Genomic DNA, 21,720 nt, shown 5'->3' on the forward strand with positions numbered 1-21,720 from the left:
ACCTTTCATCACAAATAAAGACTTGCATTAATATAGAGACCAAGTTTCCAAAAACAAACCTGCTACCGTAGGATCCTTTACTGATCAAATATAGAGATATTAAAAAAAATAACTCATGTTTTGGTAAGTCGATAAAATTTCATAATCAAAAAGATCCTCATTGAACAGTTGAAATAGTGGTTTGAAAGCGGCGCAGCCGAATTTTTTTCAATTCCAGATAACTTTCCAGCAAATAGTAGTTAGCTCTGGGTTTTGATGCCGAAATTCTTTGTCGCGAACATATTTTATCATAAATTACAGACTCAAAATAATTTCCCTGATTGTGATCGCAATTCCCTGATAATTCCAGGTTTTTTCCAGGTTGAATAAAATTCCCTGATAATTCCAGGTTTTCCAGGTTTTTCCAGGTAGTAGACACCCTGGGAATGGTTCATTCTGGGGAGTGAAATTCTGGGGAATGGAATTCAGGGGAATGGGTTTCGGGGGAATGGTTTTCTGGGGAATGTTATAGAATCCCGGAAGATTTCCGCCTTGAGGCAGCAACAGCCGCGCAAGAAAATCTTGAGCGGCTGATGCTGCCATTCAATCCTCCTTGGCACAAAACAGAGAGATCAGGCATCTGTTGACTACAATCCTTGCGTTCGCCGGATGCGGTCATAACCGGCCGAAGCGATGAAGTTGGTTTCCGCGGTGTTAACGGAGATTTCAAGAACCGTGAAGGAAGGAGATAGCGAAACCAGCGGAGCCCATTATGATGAATGATCATCTGGTCACGTCAGCTCATCATAAATTTACCACAACGTGGTGGCAAAACCATAGGGGGAAAAGGGGTCTGCATTTTTTCGAGGTGAAACAAAATGTAGGGGACCGAGGGGCGGACTAACGTGCTGCAAGTTTTTCATTGTTTTCTAATAGTTAAAGGCTCCAAAACATATCGGTTCCTTAGAAAAGTTTGTTCAGTAAATTGAAAAAAAGCATATAAGCTAATAAAAAAAATTTCACGGAAATGGTCTATTGTACACCGAATATCTCAAGATTTAATAACCACTTAACCACTGGGCCCACCTCTTCTCCTTATGGTCACCGAGGCTAAGAAGAATCGGGCATATTACAATTTCCAACAAGAGATTTGTCCTTCTTTTAGTTATCGGCTATTCTTTCGGATAGTTGCACTAGCAAAGTGATTGTTGGCATCATAACTATTTACGCTTTCAACAGTGATTTTTTTCTTCTTTTATCATAGGCTGTTCTTTAGCGATGTGTACTTTTGAAATAGTGGTCAGTTTAATATTAGTTAACATTTTCATCTGACATTTTTCAAACCATAGTCTAATGATATTTTAGAATATGTCGAACTCGCATTGCCTCCAGAAATATAAAAATATAATTATGCATTACCAAATAATATAACGCTTTTGAAAGAGGGCGGAAAAGGTCTCTAATATTAACATGTCAGCATTATAATCAGTTTCGAAAAAATGATTTATTGCTGTGAACACAATCATTCTCACAAAATCAAGTACATGCCTGTGAGTAAAAATTTGGGTTCTCACTTGGCGCATGAAAGGAATAGCTGTTAATTAAAAGAATAATAAATCTTTGATAACATGAGACCGATTTAACCTTTGCATCTTAACGCTTGTCACTGGCAGAAATTAGTGATAGCAATCTAAGACACGATTTGGGGAGTCATCTTTTGTTGGACCAGCGCCGAGTTCACATAGAACGCCGTATGCGTTCTTATGTAGTCAATCGAAATAAAAAAAGACAAATGCTATGTATTGTTTGGCGACTGAGACTGTGTTTTTATTCAGTTTATGTGTGTTTTAAAAATATAATACATTACAGAGAAGATGTTGTAGTTTGGAGTCTTTGTTGTAATTGTAATTGTAATTGCTCAATCCACACCCTGGCAGACAGTTATCCGCCCATCTAGACACGGGCTGGGTGAGGACCTACCAAGCCTCCCCCGTTAACATGTCCTATACCGTTTAGCACACCGGGTTCTTCCACAAGCAGGCGCCGGAATTAAAGCGGTCCCACAAGTTTCAGATACATTAAATAGATATAGTCCCTCTGGCACTAAACCGAATAGCGCCCACCACCTCATCACCAGCACTGCCCATCCCGCACGCCAAACAAAATGCCGGAAGTGGCGTGCCGTGTAGCACATCAGATGTTCTACAGAGCACACCACCCCCGACACCATGCTCAACGTACAGCAAAGACAGCGCTAGTAAAAGCGGAATGCGCCATTCGATTCAGTACCAGAGGGACTATAAATGTAACGAAGATGAAATGAAAAGATAGTAGAAATGGTTTGGCGGTTGGATTGCTGAAACGAGAAGAAAGAAATAAAGTTATTACGGTAAAACGTGGTTTTTATAGTTGAATAAATATATCGATAGTTTCTCATCTGTTTCTTTTCCGTATCGTAGATCCTTCGATTCTATCCACCTCGATTTTTGTCGACTCCGCTCGGGCAATGAGGACCGCGATGAAATGAAAAATATAAAAATATGAGCATTAGTGATTATCTATTAATATTTAATGTGGTTCTCATTTGCTTTCAAATACCTAAGTAACATGTGAACTCTGCCTCTATCAGAAAATTCTAATAAATCATAATTTATGCTCCTAATTTATTACCTAACACAAAGTATTCCTATTTAATAAGACAAGTGCAAAAGCACAAATAAAAGTGTGGTACCGCATCGAATCATGTTGATGCCCTCAGAGCACTCATTCTTCGATTTGCGAAATATGAGTCTGCTGAAAACATCGACCCGACTCGACGTAATCGCGCACCTCTACCGGCACCTCCGCACTTGTAAAAACTTCTGCGATAATCCTGTGGTGTGAAAGAAATGCGCAATATTATTTTGATTTCAATCCTAACTTCATGACACGTAGGCTCTACGCGTTTGATTGTTCATTATTTAGGCTAAATAAACCTGTTTATACCTGTACATCAGAAAAAAAGAAAAACGACTACGAATATTTTGCAGCGTAAAGTTTAAGTGATCAAATATTCATCCTCTTTTCGACCCTGCACTATAATAACCTCCTAATATAACGCAGAGCTAAAGATTCTTTCTTGCGTTACACAATCTGAACAAGGAACCATTTTCAAATACTTCCCATAATTTATGCGAGGCAAAACGGATTCCACTTTCTACGTAATGTAACCCAGCATAAACAGCTGCCCAACTCTCCAGACCTGCGCCCTCCAAGATCCAAGGTGCTGCTGCCTTACGTTCAAAACTTCTTTCCTCAAAGTCTGTCTATCAATTCCGAACTCTATAGCATACTACAATACCAATCAGACCCTATTCCTGACAAGACACAGAGTCACAACCCCAATGTGATGGATTTACCCTGTCATAACCCTTCTTACGTTTCGCTATCCTCGGAAGTCACCCATATTGATGCTTGGCAAAAAATATCAGTATTCAATCCACAAATCCCAAATTACACCACATTACGTTGGTCCGTTTGGCGTCGCCGGTGGATACCTGTTCTGACATTCGTTTCTTTCAAACCCAATTTCAAGCCTGTCCCCCCACTTTATCAATACGAATGTTGACGAATCACGATAATCTGAAGATCGTGACCAGAACGGAGGTAGGATTTATCACTAGGGACCAACCACCACCGATGTTGTAGTTTGGAGTCTTTGTAATTGTAATTGTAATTGCTCAATCCACACCCTGGCAGACAATTATCCGCCCATCTAGACACGGGCTGGGTGAGGACCTACCAAGCCTCCCCCGTTAACATGTCCTATACCGTTTAGCACACCGGGATCTTCCACAAGCAGGCGCCGGAATTAAAGCGGTCCCACAAGCTTCAGATACATTAAATAGATTTAGTCCCTCTGGCACTAAACCGAATGGCGCCCTCCGCTTCACCACTAGTACTGCTTCCCCACACGCCAAGCACAATATCGAAAGTAGTGCGTTGTATAGCAAATACAGTACACCACCTCCGACACTATGCCAAATGTACAGGAAAAACAGCACCAGTAAGAAAGCGGAAGGCGCACCACTCGGTTCAGTGCCAGAAGGGCTATAAGTATAACGAAGAAGAAACGAAAAGATAGTAGAGTTGGTTCGGTTATTTGATTGCTGAAACGAAAAAAAACAGAAAAAACAGAAACAAAGTGTTAACATTAAAACGGGGTTTTATAATTGATAAATGTATCGATAGTTTCTCATCTGTTACGTTTCCTTATCGTAGCGCTGTCGATTTTTCCATCTCCAGGGTGTTCGTCTCCGCTCGAGCAATGAGGACCATGATGAAATGAGAATATAAAAATGTGAGCATTAGTGCTGATCTAGTAATAGATTAATTTAAACTGCTTTTCATGTGCTAAGTAACTTGTAAACTCCTACTCAATTATGTTTTGTTGGCCTACACGTTTTATTTAGATACAATTTTTATTTAGAAAACTATTTGGATCCGAGATTTTAGGTGCAGATTGAGCATGTTTGATAAAACAAGCATCCTGTTTTCAGTTGAAGAATGTTCAAGAAGTTGATGATTCTGTTATTTATACTGGCTACATACAAGAATTCACTATTGATGTAATATATGGATATTGAAAGTTCCAACGCGCGATTATAATACTTCAGTTTTCGTGCTGTTGTATTGGTGTAAGTAGTGGGAAACCAATCAGTTTGGTGATTCTAACGGTAACAAATAGCAAGACGAAAGGAAAGTTGATAATCTATCATCATTATGATTTCAGTCCTAATTTCATGATCCGTTTAATAAATTCCGCGTATGATTCGGCAATTTTAACAATTTATACATGTGTATTCGAATAAAACAGACTACGGGCATTTATTACCTGTTGCAAGGTTCCTAAGTGATCAGATATTTATCATTTTCTACAGCCTAATTTAATAATACCTACATTGGATTGTAACAAAAATTTGATCTTGGGATGTTGATTTGCCTCCTAATCATAGTTTCGACAATAGTCACATGCTTACTATCCCTTATGGCAGTGTTGTTGATTCTATTGTCTATCGCTCATCAGTTTCGCGCCACCCGGCAGGGACTTGGTCCTATGTACCCAATACTCTGCTGTGTCTTAACTTCACGCAATACATTCTGTAGATGTGTGATACAGTTTGCGGAATATTATGATTTATCACTTCGTTCAGATGGAAAATTCTGTTATGGTACCATATTCACATATCAGATAACTCCCACCTGGAACGATGTAATACATCGGAGACATGTAGATTCAGATGTATGTAGACGATCTATGCCTAGTTCGGCTCTGATCGACAGGCAATCAGTGTATTCAGTTTTTCAACTAGCTTGAAGCGATGAACGTATCAAGACAAGCTCTCCACTATATCTGCTAGCAATCACCGGTCGTCGATAGACATTTCGGTTCTTTTCTGCTAAAGAAAGACCCGATTGTATGCCAAAGACTATGGCTCATGCTTTTCAATACAGCTGGAAAAACAAGAACTACACCCAGCACCAAATAGTACGTAACTATGAGGCGGACCGGAAGGTTTGATAAGCAATCCCCACCCTTGTAGTTTGGAGTCTTTGTTCTACATAAAATATATGTAAATAGTTAATTTGTTGTTTGAATTTATCTGTCCTCTTACTAGCTAAGGGGGGAAGGGGGGTCAATTACATAAATTAGTGGGGAAATACAATCTATTTTCTGTCTGTCAGCTTTTTATGCTACAATTAGCTGTTTACCTTCACTAGTACTGTTACGGAAAATAATCGCTTTCTTTTAAATGCCACAAGGAAAAAAATGTTCAACAGTATTGTTTAAGATTACAATCTCCACAATCTTCTTCCACCTAAGGATAGAACGTCTGCCAAATGGACGTTTTTTTTGTTTCTAGCGTGGGTGTGCGTGCACACCTAAGTATCCAATTTGTCTTACTTTTATCGTGCCTTTTTGCATGCACTCTAAAATACATATACGAGTTATGACGAGAGTGGGGCGGCCACGCCAACTAAATTTATTCTTCAGTCATGTTTTGTGTTTTCTTTCTTTTTTGGGATTACGAGTATAATAGAACTAAGAGGGGTTATCTTCAGTCCAAACAGCCAACCAGAGCACATCCAGATTATGCACGAATGGTACACCTTAGCGCGAGTTGGACAGAGTATGGTAACTGGAATCCTGGAGGAAAAGCAAGTAAGTTAATCAATTCAATTCGCGAAGACTTCTGTGGGAGGTGATACCAAACAAGGAGAATTAGCACAAAGCAACTACTGTAGATTTAAGTGTTTAAAATGTGTTTTATTCGTACTTTCGGCTTCAGAAAATGTATGAGGTACACATAAAATGTAATACTGCATCTTGTTCTTATGCAACTTTCACAATGCAGTAGGTTTGTTTAAGTGAGAATGAACATTATGTCTATTTGTTTGTAATTGTAGGTATTCTCTATGATCATTTCATTCAAAAAAACTGAAAAATGACACCAAATTAATCTCTAAAGTGGCTTTTGCAAATCCTCAATAAGTTGTTCTGTTTGTTCAAATATCAAAAAATTAGGCTTAAATAGTATACTGGTTCTATGTTTTGCATATGTGCCTTACTATTGGAAAAGTTCCGTAAATGTGAGGTGGACAATGATGGAAATGGGACATTCTCCTCGGTTGGCATCAAACTCCACAGGGATGAAACCAATATTTACCATGGAAGGTGAGCATATGTTGCTGCCTTCCTTCTCCTCCTCTAGTGTTTGTTGGACGGGAAGTCCCATGTGTACTTAGTGTGTGTAGCGGAAGAATTCTATCCTTCTACCTTTTTTTTATTCAGTTCATCACACGCTCCACCTATGCTCTTGCATACTTGTTCGCTCTCGCTGTCTTCTTGGATCTCAAATAGGAATTGTTACGGGGACTTATCTCGCTAGTAAGGGATTGTTGTTTCTTGTTTAGGGAGGGGCGCTAAACTACTAATCTATAGTAATTAAAAGTTGGGAAAGGACATGGTGTCCATGGTTTGCGGGATGCTTTAGTACGGCGTATGCCTTGGCTGACGGTTGCCACCGCCTCCGCCTCGCTGCTTTCCACCCTGATAACCGCCACCACCGGCACCTGTGATTTGGAGCAAAACAATAGATGAAGAAAAATAACAAAACGGAAGGCATTAGTATCCAGTTCGTACGGCACGACTGTAATTAAGGGGGAACACGGAGGAACGAGTCCTGTGCAAACTATTCTAGAGGGGATAGCAAACATTCTGAAATGACCGAGACATCCAGTGACGCATACTTCATTTCAGCTTGAACTGCTCGCAAACGATTCCTGATAGTCAATTTTGCAAGATCGAAGGCCTTTTCAAACCTATTTTCGTGTAATTCATCAGAAGGAACGTCAAGTACGGATAAGTCCGGATTTTTTTCGTGAGTTTGTACCAAAATTTCGAAATACAATCGTCCAAAAAATTACCCTACTTGTAGGACATTTTACATCAGAAAGTGTATTAGTTGAAATCAACTAAAATCAGCATGAAATTTTGAATCGACATAACTGTAATAAGTCACTATTGAATGAAAAAAAAGATGCCAGAATCCAAAAATCAATCGAGAAAAATTTCGAAACCGGCGACAGATTACAGTTATGCCAAATTTTAGCGAATGCCAAAAACCAAAGTGGGTGTGAGTAACATAGGAGGCAAAATGGGAGTAGCAGCACAGAATGCAGGCAAATATGTTTAAGATAGGAAAGAACACAAGCACAAACGCAAAGAGCTACTACAATAAGATTGCTGTAATGTCCAACTACCTTTGCCCCCGCGAGGGCCACCAGGTCGACCACCGCCGTTGCCGTAACCATCGTTGTAACCTCCATAGTAGTCGTCTGGTTAACGTTACATTAGAGAGAAAAAAAGAAGAACCGGGGAAGGAAGCAAGAAACTTGTTGAAGTTTGTTTGGTATATAAATGGAATGTGTAAGTTTAGTGTAAACATGTAAGAAACAGAAAGAAAAGAAGTGGCTTTTTTGGGGTAACCAAAACCAAAAATATCTGCAGGAACATTTTGGACGGGATTAGAGTAAGACTAGGTTTGTTACTAAATATTATATAAGGTATCTCTAAACTACCTTATTTTAGATGAGAATTTCAGGAAAGGCTTCTAATGTCTAATAGCCCTTCTAGAACAAAATATAAGTTATTTAAACGAGCAGTTCATATTACAATATACCAAGCGCTTAGTTGTCGCAATGTTACTACATTCATCCTTATATCAGAAGTATTATCTATTGTTCGTCGGGTGGAAAACATTTCTTACAGATGGTGGAGGAAAATATGTTCAAAAGCAGGCTCTCTCTTCTTTTCACGTAAAGCAAAAACACAGAGTTGTCGTTTTTCGTTTCACAGATTTTCACGTCTGCTCTGTTTTATTCGTCTTCTCTCTCTATCTTTTACATCTTCCTTGTATCTTCTTCTTCTCTTCTGCGCCTTAATGGTGACGATCTTCTTACAAGTGTACTTTTCTCTTGTTCTTCTGTTCATTCGTCACTAAACATTACGTTTTCTTTTACAGTATTCAAGTCTCTCGACGTTCAATTCTCTATCTTCTACGAAAAAAATGATGATCAGTATTTAGATCTGATTCGGAAAACTGTATCGGTTCTTAATCATCACTCATGCTCTTTTTCTGTGTCAATGTCTGTGCTGCATTTTTTCGACTTCTTTTTTACTTTCTCTACATTGTTTTAAAGACGCATAAGGCACCTGCTCTTCTTGCCTTATTTTCCCCCACTTCTGTTTTCCACTGTTTCCACCCGAGAACTTTTTGTCGGAATTTTTCCACTCTCTTGTAATTGATAGTACTTCTCTCTCATAACCCTGGCCCGCGTGAAGATACCAAGAATTCATCTTTAATTAATCACTACAAAATGAAATCTGATCTAATTGGAGAATAAATTGATTTGATTACGTTACGAATTAGGTGTAATATTGAAAATTGATTTGACTACAAGCTAATAAAAACACTAACATCTACCACTTATTGTTAAGCCTATGTTTACGAAAACCATTACCAGAAAAAAATTGAAATAATGAAAAGCACTTGAAAACTTAAATTAGGTGAATAAGAATATGATTCAAAATTGATCGTTATTTAATTTAAGTCTAACAAAGAATAGCATATTTTCTGCTTAAGCTACATTCCGCAGCTAGGATGAAGAGAGAGAAGAAAATGTACGCGCTTGAATTTTTCTAAGATTTTAGGTCAAACGTTCGCCAAGTTGGTGTTACGCAACGATGTCGGTTATTAAGTCAAATTTCCATTTAAGCAGTCAACTTGTCTTTTTTGCTACATAATGCTAAAATAATGGCGACATAGAGCGGAAGAGTTTTATATCAGCCGTTAAGCATCATTATGTGGCAGAAAAGTCATTCTAATGTGAAAGTCAGTCCACTTTGGGAGGCTTGTTCGACGTCATGTTTTCTATTTTCAATTCTAGGAAGATACGCCATATTGACCCAATCAGCTAAATGTTTGACTGTGCAACGAAACGCATTGGTATGTGTAGGCATGTAAATGAACTGCGCGATTGATTAAATTAAATTTTGGAAATAACATAATTCTATCGTTTGCGGTGGTGGTGGTAACAAACGTGATAGGGAAGATAGGGCATTTATATGTAAATAACGAAATGTTACAAATAGTAAATTAGATCTCTTAATGTTTAACTGAAAAAGGTTGTGTTTCGATTACTGTTCTGATTGATTACACATGATATACAACAGTATTAGTAACCTCTCTGATGTTTGACAAAACAAAATTATACAAAATCAGCATGCATGCAAAGTAAAGAATATTCTATTCTCTGGGAAAGAGCATAATCGTGTAACGGACAAGAAGAATTTGAAAGAGCGATAGTACTGTCTCCTTCAACATTTCTTGCATAGTCGCAACTTACGATTCCGCTCTTACCACAATCGTTCAAGTCAGATTTACGAATGGAGAAGCATGAGTGCGTTTCTTTTACTATATTCATGATGAATGACGATTTGATTACTTCGATTTATATAAAATGGAATTTCAGCAAACAAAAGTTGTAGGTACGTTAATTTCCTGACTCTCTAGTGTTTCCTCTACCGTTTTCTGAATGTTATCAGAAGATCAACTAAGAATGTGTCGAAATTTCGATAAATCTTGCCACAAAAAATACTTGTCGTTTTCTCAGTATCTCCCACAAAGGACACTTGTCGAGAAGAGGAACCGGGCACCAAAAAGAATTGCGCGCCTACGGTCGAATCGCTCTTAGACTCGCTCTTTCTCTATCTCTCTCATCGCTGACCTTATTGCTAAAGAACTTAAACAATAACAATGTCCTTTTCGTATAAAAAATAAGACTCTTTGCGTGTTATTAGTAGCAAACTTCCTCCTTAATTTTCCCCATTTGATTGTATGTCTATCACAGGCAATTTTTGCAGTCAGTTCGCTTTTCTCTCGACGCCACAGCCGATCCTATCTGGAAAGAGAGATATCTCTTCCGGATGCAGCACGACTGTCGACTGTCGAGAGAAAATTTTCGTTAAAAATAAGGGAAAAATATTCGCACCAGAGTCTCGCTTCTAATAGTAAAATCGAAAATAGATTCAAAACGATTTCTTCAAAGCATCGATCTCGTAATCTCAAGTTGTTTGTTCCTCCTTCTTCTCGGAACTTTCTGCATAATTCTTTCATTTCATTTCCTTTCGCCTCCCTTTTTCTTCGTTCGGCAGAAGGAAACGCTTGTAATCCCCTTTCCTATTGGAACTATTCCCACCCTCTTTGACTCATCATAATATTACATGTGTGAAAGGAAAAGGAAAGACAAAATATGATGGAAAAAGGCAGAAAAAACAACAACCATTAACATTAACAACTCTCTTTCTTAATGTAAGAAAACAGTTGACCAGAAAACAAAACCGTTTTTCAGAATATTTTCGATTTTTACTTTAGTGTGTTAATATTTTGTTTTCTAACGACAAAACGTAATAAAAAAAATATTTGCACTTTGAGGTAATTCGGTGTTCTCTTTGATTTTTTAAAACAAATGTGTCAAGCAAAAGTTATTGTTGATTGCTAAGTGAGGCGACGCGCGTCTCGCAATTAAAACAAAATTGAAAAAATTTCGACAAGTTGGAAAGAAAATCGATTCGATCAAAACAAAATTTGCGTGTCGGTGGTGTTACGAGTGTGGCAATGTTCGAAAAGTGACTGGAATGGAACAAACGCGCGCGCGGAAAAATTAAAACTCGACGGAAAGATTACTTCCAGCAAAAGCAAACATTTGGACAATGCATAAAGAGACTTTGCTCCGCTCTCTCTGAATTGCTTTTTAGAATAACAAAATACGGACTGAATGTATCAAGGGACAGGACTGCTCCTGCATCTCTCTGGTGAAATATTGTTGCGAGTTTTTAAAAAGACAACAGCGGTAACTACTAATCACTAAGCGCAACTTTGATTATATGAGGTATTTCTTGAGATGCTTCCGAACTTGGATATTTTTAGATCAATGCACAACAAAAACGCTACAAAACGCTTCAAGTGAGGTGCTTTCTGTTTTTACTTTACTCTTACTCTCGTTCAGAAGGAAAAAAAACATGTTTTACCAATATTAGATTCGAAAATTAACTCATGCTCTAAAGACTAACTTTTGTTTACTTTCAACCCACGTATTTTTTCAGTTAAATGCTTTACTCTTTTGTATCAAATACGTTAATTAAACACACCTCCATTCGAAAATTTGTATCGCAAAAAGAACGAGTAAATTGGCAATGACAAAAAATTTCAATCTTAAAGATAGTCAAATATTTCTGATAGGTAAAAAGGCAAAAAAGTATGTTTTGGGGGTGGTTGTTTAAGACAAAAAAAAAAGGTAATTAAAAAGTTATTCAAGAAGAAAAGTCTCTCAATGGTAGTGTTTCTGTGAATGGTTGTTGAATTTACCGTAGTGGGAGTAATCATAACCGTTGTAGCCCCATCCCGCCCAATCGCCATAATAGTCACCGTATCCATATCCGCCCTGGTTGCCGTAGCCGCCACCTCCGTATCCCTGACCGCCCCAGCCTTGTCCGTAGCCTGCAATGGAAAGAGAAAGAGGAAAAAAGGAAGAAAGTTGTGATGAGACTTTTGATGAATTTGATCTAACATATGTATAATTCGATCACAGACGGACAAATAGACGAAACTGTGGCTTGCGTCTTCAGTTATTTGAACTGAAGTTTTCTAATTTGCTTAAACTTTTAGTATAGATTAATATACAATTTACACTTTCTCGTCAACTACGTCGGCTATGCCATTTCAAAAGGGTTTCACTGCTTTTTCTAACACCTGTCTTGTTGCGCTGTGGAGCGTTATCATATAAAATGCGCAGATGATGCTCTCTAAGGATTAGGCCATCTTAATCAAAATTTCTAGTGATAACTTTGGAAAAAAAATCACCACAATCATTTAACTGGCAGGATTTTTGCAATTTATGACACAGGAAACCGTAAATATTCATTTCAATTTGAAACACTTTCGAAACCTAACCTCATTTTTGATCGTCAATCGTCAAACCATTTGGCATAAAATAAAGAACGGCCTATTTAAAATAATGAACCATAACTATGGTGGAACCTCAGTTTACGCAAATGGCCACTCAGTGTTATGGTTGTGCCAAACGGCAGGCTGTATGCCAAATGACTGGTTGTATGTCGAACGACTATACTGCCCTTAACTGAATATTTGTTACATTCGATATTTTTTTGTCAATTTCGATTCAATACCGTGAATAATGATAAATGCTTTCGATCAACTTGCTGAAATCTTTGAAATTGTTCTAAAATATTCATTAAAAAATACCTAATTTCTTTTGTCACATTGGTAATTGTAATCACAGAACAGTCACATTGAGATTATACATGAGCGTTGTAATGTAGTATCAAAAATGAAACTTCTATCAGAACCATTTTCTGACTGTTATCATACATTTTAGATTCTTCTCATCATATGTAATCCCAGATCTGTCAGTAACGCTTTGAAATGTTGCAATGAGCACTACACATAAATTGTTGAACACTACAATAGTGTATTTAAATGTTAGAACACAACAGTTAGTGTAAGTTCGGTCAATCATTACAAAACGCATTTCACCCAAGTTGGATTTTTCTCGGAATCCATGCAAGATACCCTACTTCGGAGGAAGTAGGGCGCATTCGAGGGCATCCTGATATGAATCAAATGCACCACCTTCCGAAGTTAGGTATCTCCCATATGTTCTGAGAAAAACCCAACATCGGCGAGGAACCATTTCTAACTTTTTACCGCACCGACAATATTCAACACAATGTTCTGGAGCACTACAACAGCATTTTGTAATAACTTCAGCTTAGAACCCTACAACAGCATCAAGACAGTATGCTCAATGGAGTATGGTTGTAGAGAAAAAAATAGGCGATTTGACAGTCATTACTACTATGCATACGTCGATGCGGGCAGGAATGCAAGTCAATTTTCAAAAATCTGGAAGATTTCGAAAATTTGTCTGGAAAAGTCTGGGTCGCTTATGACGTATATGGAGAACCTTACAAATTATTTACAAAACCTTACAAATTCACTTCAAATTTTATCTGGATCTTACAGATTTTTGTAATGGGGCCTCAAAAATCTGGAATATTCCAGACAAGTCTGGAAGGTTGGCAACGCTGGATGCGGGTATTGTTGCAAAATCATCCTCTACTTCTGAACATTACATCTTCACTGCTGTTCTGTGTTCTCAAAGCACTTTCACAGTTAGGGTGCCGGTGCCATTAGTGGACTACCTAAGCTTTAAAAAATCATAATAAAATAACGAAAAGCCTTAACACAGATCTTATGACGTCAACAGAAAGATTTCAACCTCTACTATATGGGAAAAATATAAAAAGAGTGATAAAACTAATTTTTCACGATAAAATCGCTTGAGCCACTATTGGTACACGTGTTCCAGTAGTTGCGCTAGTGCTCCAGTAGTAGACGTTCAAGAATGATACAAGGAATTTGAAACAAAATGGTAATTTTTTACATAGGTTTTACATTTTTCCCTCGAAACAGCAACTAATATCTTTCGAATGAAGCATAAAGATCATCTCTGGGACTTTTCTTCATTTTTATACATCCATTTTAAAAACTGCTTCCATCCGTTGATCCACTACTGGAACACGACGGCGACTATTGGTGCAAGGGAGCAAATGTTTTGCGTTAACTTAATTATTTATAGGACTTTTCGATAGAATAAAAAGCTGAAATTTGGCAAATCGACTAAACTAGAGGCGATCTATCCACCAAAAATAACACATGTCGTTTTTATCGAAAAATGTACGTTTTATTCCATAGTCCAATCTACTGGTACATTACAACCATTGGTACCGGCACCCTATCAACATTTTTTTTTTTTGTTGAAGTAGCCATTTTGCATTCGGACGTTACATAGGTCATACATAGTTTTTCGCTTTCAAATTCCGTTGGAACGTGGCTAGCCACTTTGGGTGAGCTGACACTGACATAATATGCACACGCGAAAAATAACTCACCTTTGGGTCCTCCAGGTCCCCCGCGTCCACCTCGCATGCCGCCTCGTGGCGGGCCTCGCATGCCACCGCGGCCGCCCATTGGGCCACCCATGTGCATGTTGTCGGGCTTGGGAGTGGCCTTCTTGACGTCCACCTCCTTGCCGGAGATGGTCTGCTTTGGCGTCTTGAGCAGTTCGTTCACCACCTGTTCGGAGTCGAAGGTGATGAAACAGAAGCCCTTGCGCTGGTTCTTCTGCTTGTCGAATGGCATCTCAACCTCGACGATCTGCAATTAAAATGCGAGGAAAGGATTCCGACGTTAGATCTTATGCTCATTTCGCTGGGTTGCTAGTAAGGATTCTTGAAATAATACGTCAGAAAAAGTGTGCTTAGGTAAATTGTTTTAATCACGGTGCTCATAAGCAGAACTGAATAAAGGGTAATCATCATGAAAAAAGAATCCATAGTTGACTGTTGAAAGTGAACAGAAATATCGAACTTACGTTGCCAAACTGTCCGAAGAAGGTCTTGATCTCTTCATCGCTGATCTCCGTGGTCAATCCACCGACGAAGATTTTGCCGTGGCGTGCCTTGGCCTTCTTGGGGTCGACCTTCTTGTTGTTGATAACGTGGTCTCCGGCGGCCACAACCTTGTCGATCGAGTCGGCACTCTTGTACACGATGAAGGCAAATCCTCGCGAGCGGCCCGTGTTGGGGTCTGTCTTGACGTTTATGCTCTCGATTTCACCGTATTGACCGAAGTGTTCCTTCAGTTCCTCTGTTTTATTTGAGGGGCGGGGCGGAAAAGAAGAAAATTAGTAAATCTGCTTCTTCCGCTCGAGTGTAGTGATTTGAAAAACATAAGTAGTATGGGATAACAAATATGGAACAACTAAAAAAGGGATGAATGGACAGGGAGAATAGAAAGAACAAAAGCCAAGGATAGGAGGTAGTTGAAAAGAAAAACCGAAAGGTAGGACAACGAAAAAATTGATCGTGAATAGGAAGTTTTCTTAATGTTTATAATATAAAATAGGAAAAATGTATATTACTGTCTGATGTTTCCCAACTAAGTCCACCAACGAATAATTTTCTGGAATGTGACGAAAATTTACGAATTAGAATTGATCCTTGCAACTTGAGTCTCGCGTTCATTAAATCTACACTCTAGAAAAAATAGTTAAAATTGATGATTAATGTTTAAGAGTAAATGGTACAAAATTTAATATCTGGTTTGCTGCAAAAAGCTGATCGCACAAAAGTAATAAAAGAAACAATACAACCATTCGTAGGTATTATCATTTGATAAGTTTATTTGGAATCGTTACAATAAGAATTTGGAAAATACGTTACAGACTAAGTACTAGATATGTAGGTAGGTATGGAACCATTTCTTTTAGTTCTAGAACGTTACGTTACCGCTAAGTTAGGAGATCAATAACAACAACAACAATATCTTTCGTCTTCAAAAAAGCCACCAAAATCAACGAACTCGGTGCTGATATTTGCTGACACGCCTATCTTCAAAAATTGCCACTAAATGTATGCTAACTGTATTTTTGGATCGATTTGGGAAAGAAAACGATAATTTAACGGGGGATGTTCTAAGGGAAATAAACGGAAATCATAAGAGGGGGAAAAATGATAACGTGTATGTGTATAATAACGGGTATTGTTTTGAATTAGCTGGCAAAATTTATCGATTCTCTGAGGGAGATTAGATTTACTTCCATTACGTTTTTAAGAGATTGTTTTCCAATTAGTTTAGTTTCACGAAAACAGAGATTGACTTCGGTTCTGATTGATTTGGAGTATTATTTGGTGTTTATAGCATAATAAATACCATCGTGCTTCTTTTCCGAGTGCCCGTCGCACTCGCCTGGTGCAGATTCATCCCACTTCCTGGGTCTCTCTTTCTCCCAGCCGTCTCATCAGCTTCTCCTGTCTTGTCTCACAGAGGCTCTCTCTCACAGGGTCTCTGTCTCACACACTCAACAACCTGCCGGAGAGGAACTGGGTTAGTCGTTCGCTCTAGACGCAACAGGAGGATCGATCGGATCTTCGCGATCCATTTTTTAGCGGATGTGTTCTATTTGCTTTGATTCTAAAGTTTGACTTGGCTTTGGCAAAATTTACTTCTCTGTTTAATTAGTATTTTTTGGAAGCTCTCGAGAGATCTGACCAGTGGTGAAACAGTTCGACGGATAGAAGTTACGCTATTTATGTTTAATGTTTTAACGTTGGAAAATCGCTCATACTTATTGGAAACTTTACAATTCTGTTATATAGGGATCTTACAAAATATACAATGGAAAATGAAGAACTGGCTAATCTTTAACAATATAATACACTTAGGCTAATGTTGAAGGTGTTTTATGACAAAAATCATCTTTCGATTGAGATGCAAATGGCCTTTTTGTAGTTCGCATGAAATAAACAGTTAATAGGTAACGCTTTAGCATACATTAGCTACTCCTGATTCACTACAGTTATGAATAATCAACAAACTTGGATCAGTGTATGATTGAACTCAGAATTTCTTATCAAATAGATTACCAATTACACTAAAATATTGTATCTACGTGAACATTCACACGTGAATTTTCACTAATTGTCCAACACGTCAATCGAAAGTGTAAAACCAGTCGCTATCGTCAATCGTTATTCATATGTGGAACACGTTAATTTACAAATTGTAGAAAACTTTGATGATAAATTTATTAGCGGTTTTGTGATTTCCTGATACCATTACGGGCGCACGGTTTCCCCAAAACGAACATGTTGAATAACAAGTCGCGTGAATTAAGGAAAATGAGTCCTTGTCATGATAGGCAAACTAGTTCTACTAGTGATGTATATCGCCATTGTAAAACACGTTGAAATCATGTGTAAAAAGCTTTGCTAACGAACTAGTCAATCTTTAGCAGAGTAAAAGGATATTTAATTGTCAAATTCTGTTCTAGGCTAGTCCAGCCTAAGGAATAGGTATTACATGTTATTTCACCTTGCCAATCGACACGACAGATTCACGTTGAAAAGAATATGTATCGAACGTGTGGATTATTTTTAGTGCAATAATGAATTAAAGACACGGCGATTCCAAGAGAAACACTTAACGTAAATACATTTGATTACTTCGTAGATAAATGGCTGTTGTAGTGTTCTGGTCCATAAGGGTCGACTTGAGTCATAGTAAGGATCCTCCTCTCTCACTTGACTTATCCACTTCTGTGGAATGGATTTTTGGAATGTCTTCTTTTTTTTCCTAAAAGTGACCCTTAGTTGATTCATAACTGTGGAGTGAATGTAATGTACTGATTGTGTTTAGTTGATGCCTCGTCCACCATGTGGCATAAAAACCGTTAGCGTGACCGTTAAGTAAAAGATATATATAATTTAAAGATAAACAATCATTCTATCTAAATTATTCGTTTGTCCAGCGCGAGAAACTTGTACATACTGTAATAATAAATACTTTACTCAAAAATAGATACATTTTGAGACTTTATTCTATTTGACGATTTTTTTTAAGTTTTCTGAGCAACTCAATCGAACAAAACACATTCAAAATTAACCTTAGGGATTTACAAACTTTGATCTTATTACTTCGACATACAATAAACTATTACTTTACAACAATCTGCTATGAAAATTGTGCTTTTCCAGAGGATCTTTCCTCGGCAAAACGGCATCATCTAGAGGGGGTACTTGAAATCGCAACTAGTGACTCTACTAGGTATAGGAAGAGCAAACGCACTGGCAGAGCTGAACTGTCGAGCTGTCGTCGGATGTCGGATCACACACATAAATCCTGATGGGCTTCGGTCAAAGAGAGCGCTTCTTACGTTACGTTTAAGCCATCATCATCATCATCATCTTGAACTGAGAAACCTGTCTTCTTGCGTCTATCATCCGGAAGAATAACGGTAACTAGAGGGGGATGATGCAAATCGATAACGCTGATGCCGGCATTTTCAACCTTCATTGTAGTCGTCGGGCTATTATTGAACGTTACTTTGTGCTTGCATGTATACTACTAATATATGGGAATAGGAAGTTGATTCAGTGCTCAAATACAATTACACATACAAACCCGCGAGGTCCACAGAGAGTGGCCAACTGCTCACGCTACGCTTCCTGTCCATCATCCGGGTTTTTCGGTGTTGGTAAAATCTACTACAAGTGTATGCCAAGAAGCACTCCGCGGAGGAAGCGGCTTGGGTACAGCCATGAGTAAACGACATTAAAAAAGAAACGGTACTTTTGCGCCTCTTTTCGCACTTATCCGCGTGTGTTCGATTCGCGACATAGTAGGCCGCCGCCGCGTGTTTGCGCTTCGACCCGGCGTTTTTTTGCGTAGTAGGCTATGCGAAGATGCGAGACGAAAATCGCGGAAGATGCCGACAGAGAAAATTCGTTACCGATAGGCGCAGTAGGCGCCGCGCTGCTAGCAAAAAGCCGCCATTTTGAAACGGGACAGACCAAGCACGCGTCCCCTCATGACCGAAAACGGATGGGGTTGGAAAACTTCCGATACCGATCGTTCCGGATAGAAACCGACACACCAAACGAAAGAGAAAATAACCGACTCTCTAGCGTGTATCTTTGAGAAAGTAATACTATTGAATATGCAAATATATTTTCAATTCAAATTTAAAATGCCTCAAACCATCTTACAAGATTTTCTAATTTCTAGGGCGCCATATGGGACGTGGCAAAGAAAAATTGCATGTGCCCGAGAAATTCCAGACTTACCTGTCGTCATCGCGAACGTTGCTGGATTCGGCTCCATTCTGGTCGCCTCCGTTCTGGTCCTGCGACTCCTGGCCGTTTCCGTTCATCTCTTGATCCTGATCGGCCATTTTACTTTTCTTGTCTTAACACTGACTACACTTTATTATAATACGACTAAAACAAGCCCCGAACGCGGTTAATTCCGTAAAAATATACTGCTCTTCACGAAAGTGCTTAAAATTTGTCAGGAAAAAGTTGCTTTTTCCTTCGAAACTGGAGATCCTAGGAATCACACTCAATTTACTAGCAAATGCTAAATTTTGAAACGCGACTTCTCAGCGAGTGGCGTGTGATCGCGTCTTGCTCCAGCGATGAACCCGAAGAGAAAGAATACTGCGCACTGACCGGGGTGAGCGTCTGCTTCCTCGGACGTCGATGTTGGACAGGTACTCGAGCTACACTTGCGGTGGTAGTGTGCGTGCGTTCGCGGCTGACGTCACCGACAAACTAAACTGGTGTTTCATTAACGAAACTATCATTCGCCAAACATTTTTCAATAGAGCGCTGCATATGACGAGCCTAACCTCACTTATTTGACAGCTGCTGGTCCTGTTGTTTACGTTTCGGACTTAGTCGTTTTTTCCATCATTTTTTCATCTTCGCATTTCTATCACCAGCATGCTGATAGTGACGATTTTCCACGGTAGGAAGATAGAATAATACGATCCGTGGGTATCTGCAGTGGATTTGACCTCTCCTCGCAGCAAACTTGCACGAAATTAAGAATGATTCGAAAAAAGTACTAAGTCCAAACTGTAAACAACAGGACCAGTACCTGTCAAAATTGATGCGTGACGTCACAGTGCAATGGAGTATAAACTACTGTATAGATTTTCAACTTCCTTCCATTCAAACGATTAAATAAAAAACATTTCTTTTTTAACCAACTTATCAAACAATAACAAACCATGTAACATGAATCTTTGCGCATGTGTGCGAGTCGCACCTCTTAGAAAGAGAAATTATGCTGACCAGTTTCCGCCAATTGCGTGCAAGAAAATTTCCGGTAAAGGAAAAACTGCTCAAGATGCCGGTTTTGACGTCCGGCCGGAGCCTGATGGCGAACTGTCATTGAAATATTTCATGGGACGTGGGGGATAGGCCAGCGCATCACTCTGAAATAAATCAAATTAATTAACTTTGAAAAACTACTGTTTTGCGTTGCGCAGGAATATCCACACCATAGAAATGGAACACAATTGCGTCCTAAAATGTTTAATGAATTCTTGTTGTTATTTAACAACACGAAAGAGCAGATAGTTGCAACACAGACAAACAGACGTCACACTCTCATCATTGTAAATCGACCACCTTTTTAACGGTCGATTCATAAATATGGTAGGTGGCCAATCCGCCACCCGCAGCGCTCGCATCGTTTTTGTTCGTGTTTGACGTTTACACACTACCGCCATCTGTTGGCCTGTTGGCCAAACACACAATTTTTAGCATTGGGCGTACATGTCCTTGTGACTATGATTTTGATCGAGATTTGTTGAGATTTGTTCTAAGTGTTACGTCTGTTTGTCTGTGGTTGCAACTTCTTTAGCAATTTTTACAGCTCAAATAACGACTAGGGTCGATGTGCCGATAGCCGCATAGCTTAAAACAAATATTCATATAAAATCGAAAAATAACGCTAGCATCATTATTTTTACATCATCCGAAAGCTTTTTATCTTGGTTTTGTAGGAAAAATACGAAAACTACGAAAAATCATATGTTTGTATTTATTATCGCTTGTGCCACTAAAGGAACAAATGTGCCTATAGTAGCACTATTTCTAATTTTTGTTCCTATAGTAGCACTAGCACCACGGCGTTGGCAAAATACAAATCAAACCCGTATTTTTACAAAACTTTTATATTTTTCCTTTAAAGTGTGGATCAAAAGCTTTCGTTTGATGTATAAAAAGTTCTTAATTTATCAATAATTTCGTATAATGAAAAATAGCTTGGTTTCCCCTCTAGTAGTGAAGTTACGCTTTAATTCATTTAATCGCGCATTGAAGGTCAAAGGTAGTGTTCCTAGCTGATGAATCCTACACGGTGAAAATGAAAAATACTATTTAGAATGGTCTTTAATATATCCTTGATATTTTTCACATTTATCCTTTAAAAAGCATACAAATTATGCACCAGATTCTTTTATTTTATACATTATAATGCATAACAGTGATTAATATTTCACTGAGCATAACTGTTGCCGGCACCTATTCTTGGGACTTGAACAAATTCATTATAGTTTCCATTTTCGATAAGCAAACAAGCAACGGCATGTTTCGTGAAAATTTTTATTTTCCAAGAATCGTTTTGGTGAGAAAGAGCCGGTTATAAAATTCACCCTAATTTATACTTCTTGCATTGTGCTTGATCGCATGCTCCAGGACTTCAGGTA

General features: G+C 38.5%; 1 protein-coding gene across 8 annotated transcripts; it reads right to left on the reverse strand.

Moving 5' to 3' along the window:
* Positions 1-5,627: 5,627 nt before the first annotated feature.
* Positions 5,628-19,710, reverse strand: LOC5579810 (RNA-binding protein squid). 8 transcript variants are annotated; one of them, XR_002499139.1, is made up of 8 exons: positions 19,289-19,710; positions 15,586-15,626; positions 15,037-15,311; positions 14,555-14,819; positions 11,949-12,080; positions 7,783-7,857; positions 6,687-7,092; positions 5,628-6,166 (listed from the first exon to the last, which is right to left on the reverse strand). XR_002499139.1 is itself a non-coding variant. In XM_021838843.1 (7 exons), exons 1-7 carry the CDS (start codon positions 19,393-19,395, stop codon positions 7,010-7,012), a joined length of 978 nt encoding a protein of 325 aa, XP_021694535.1. In that variant the 5' UTR covers positions 19,396-19,680; the 3' UTR covers positions 5,968-7,009. The 8 variants fall into 8 exon arrangements, 4 of the variants coding, with proteins under 4 accessions (XP_021694535.1, XP_001651042.1, XP_001651041.1 ...); XR_002499140.1 differs by having other exon boundaries at positions 12,009-12,080; positions 19,289-19,672; XR_002499142.1 differs by lacking the exon at positions 7,783-7,857 and having other exon boundaries at positions 12,009-12,080; positions 19,289-19,670.
* Positions 19,711-21,720: the final 2,010 nt, after the last annotated feature.

This window comes from Aedes aegypti, chromosome 1 (genome assembly GCF_002204515.2).
Source record: "Aedes aegypti strain LVP_AGWG chromosome 1, AaegL5.0 Primary Assembly, whole genome shotgun sequence".
Classification (NCBI taxonomy): Eukaryota; Metazoa; Arthropoda; class Insecta; order Diptera; family Culicidae; genus Aedes; species Aedes aegypti.

Bases quoted from the DNA above. Each gene is read 5' to 3' on its own strand.
- LOC5579810 (XM_021838843.1), bottom strand. From the start codon at position 19,395: ATGGCCGATCAGGATCAAGAGATGAACGGAAACGGCCAGGAGTCGCAG. The intron at 15,312-15,585 runs GTAATATACATT...CAAATAAAACAG, and splicing joins TAGTTGGGAAACATCAGACA to AGGAACTGAAGGAACACTTC. The intron at 12,081-14,554 runs GTGAGTTATTTT...TTTCCATTGCAG, and splicing joins GGGACCTGGAGGACCCAAAG to GCTACGGACAAGGCTGGGGC.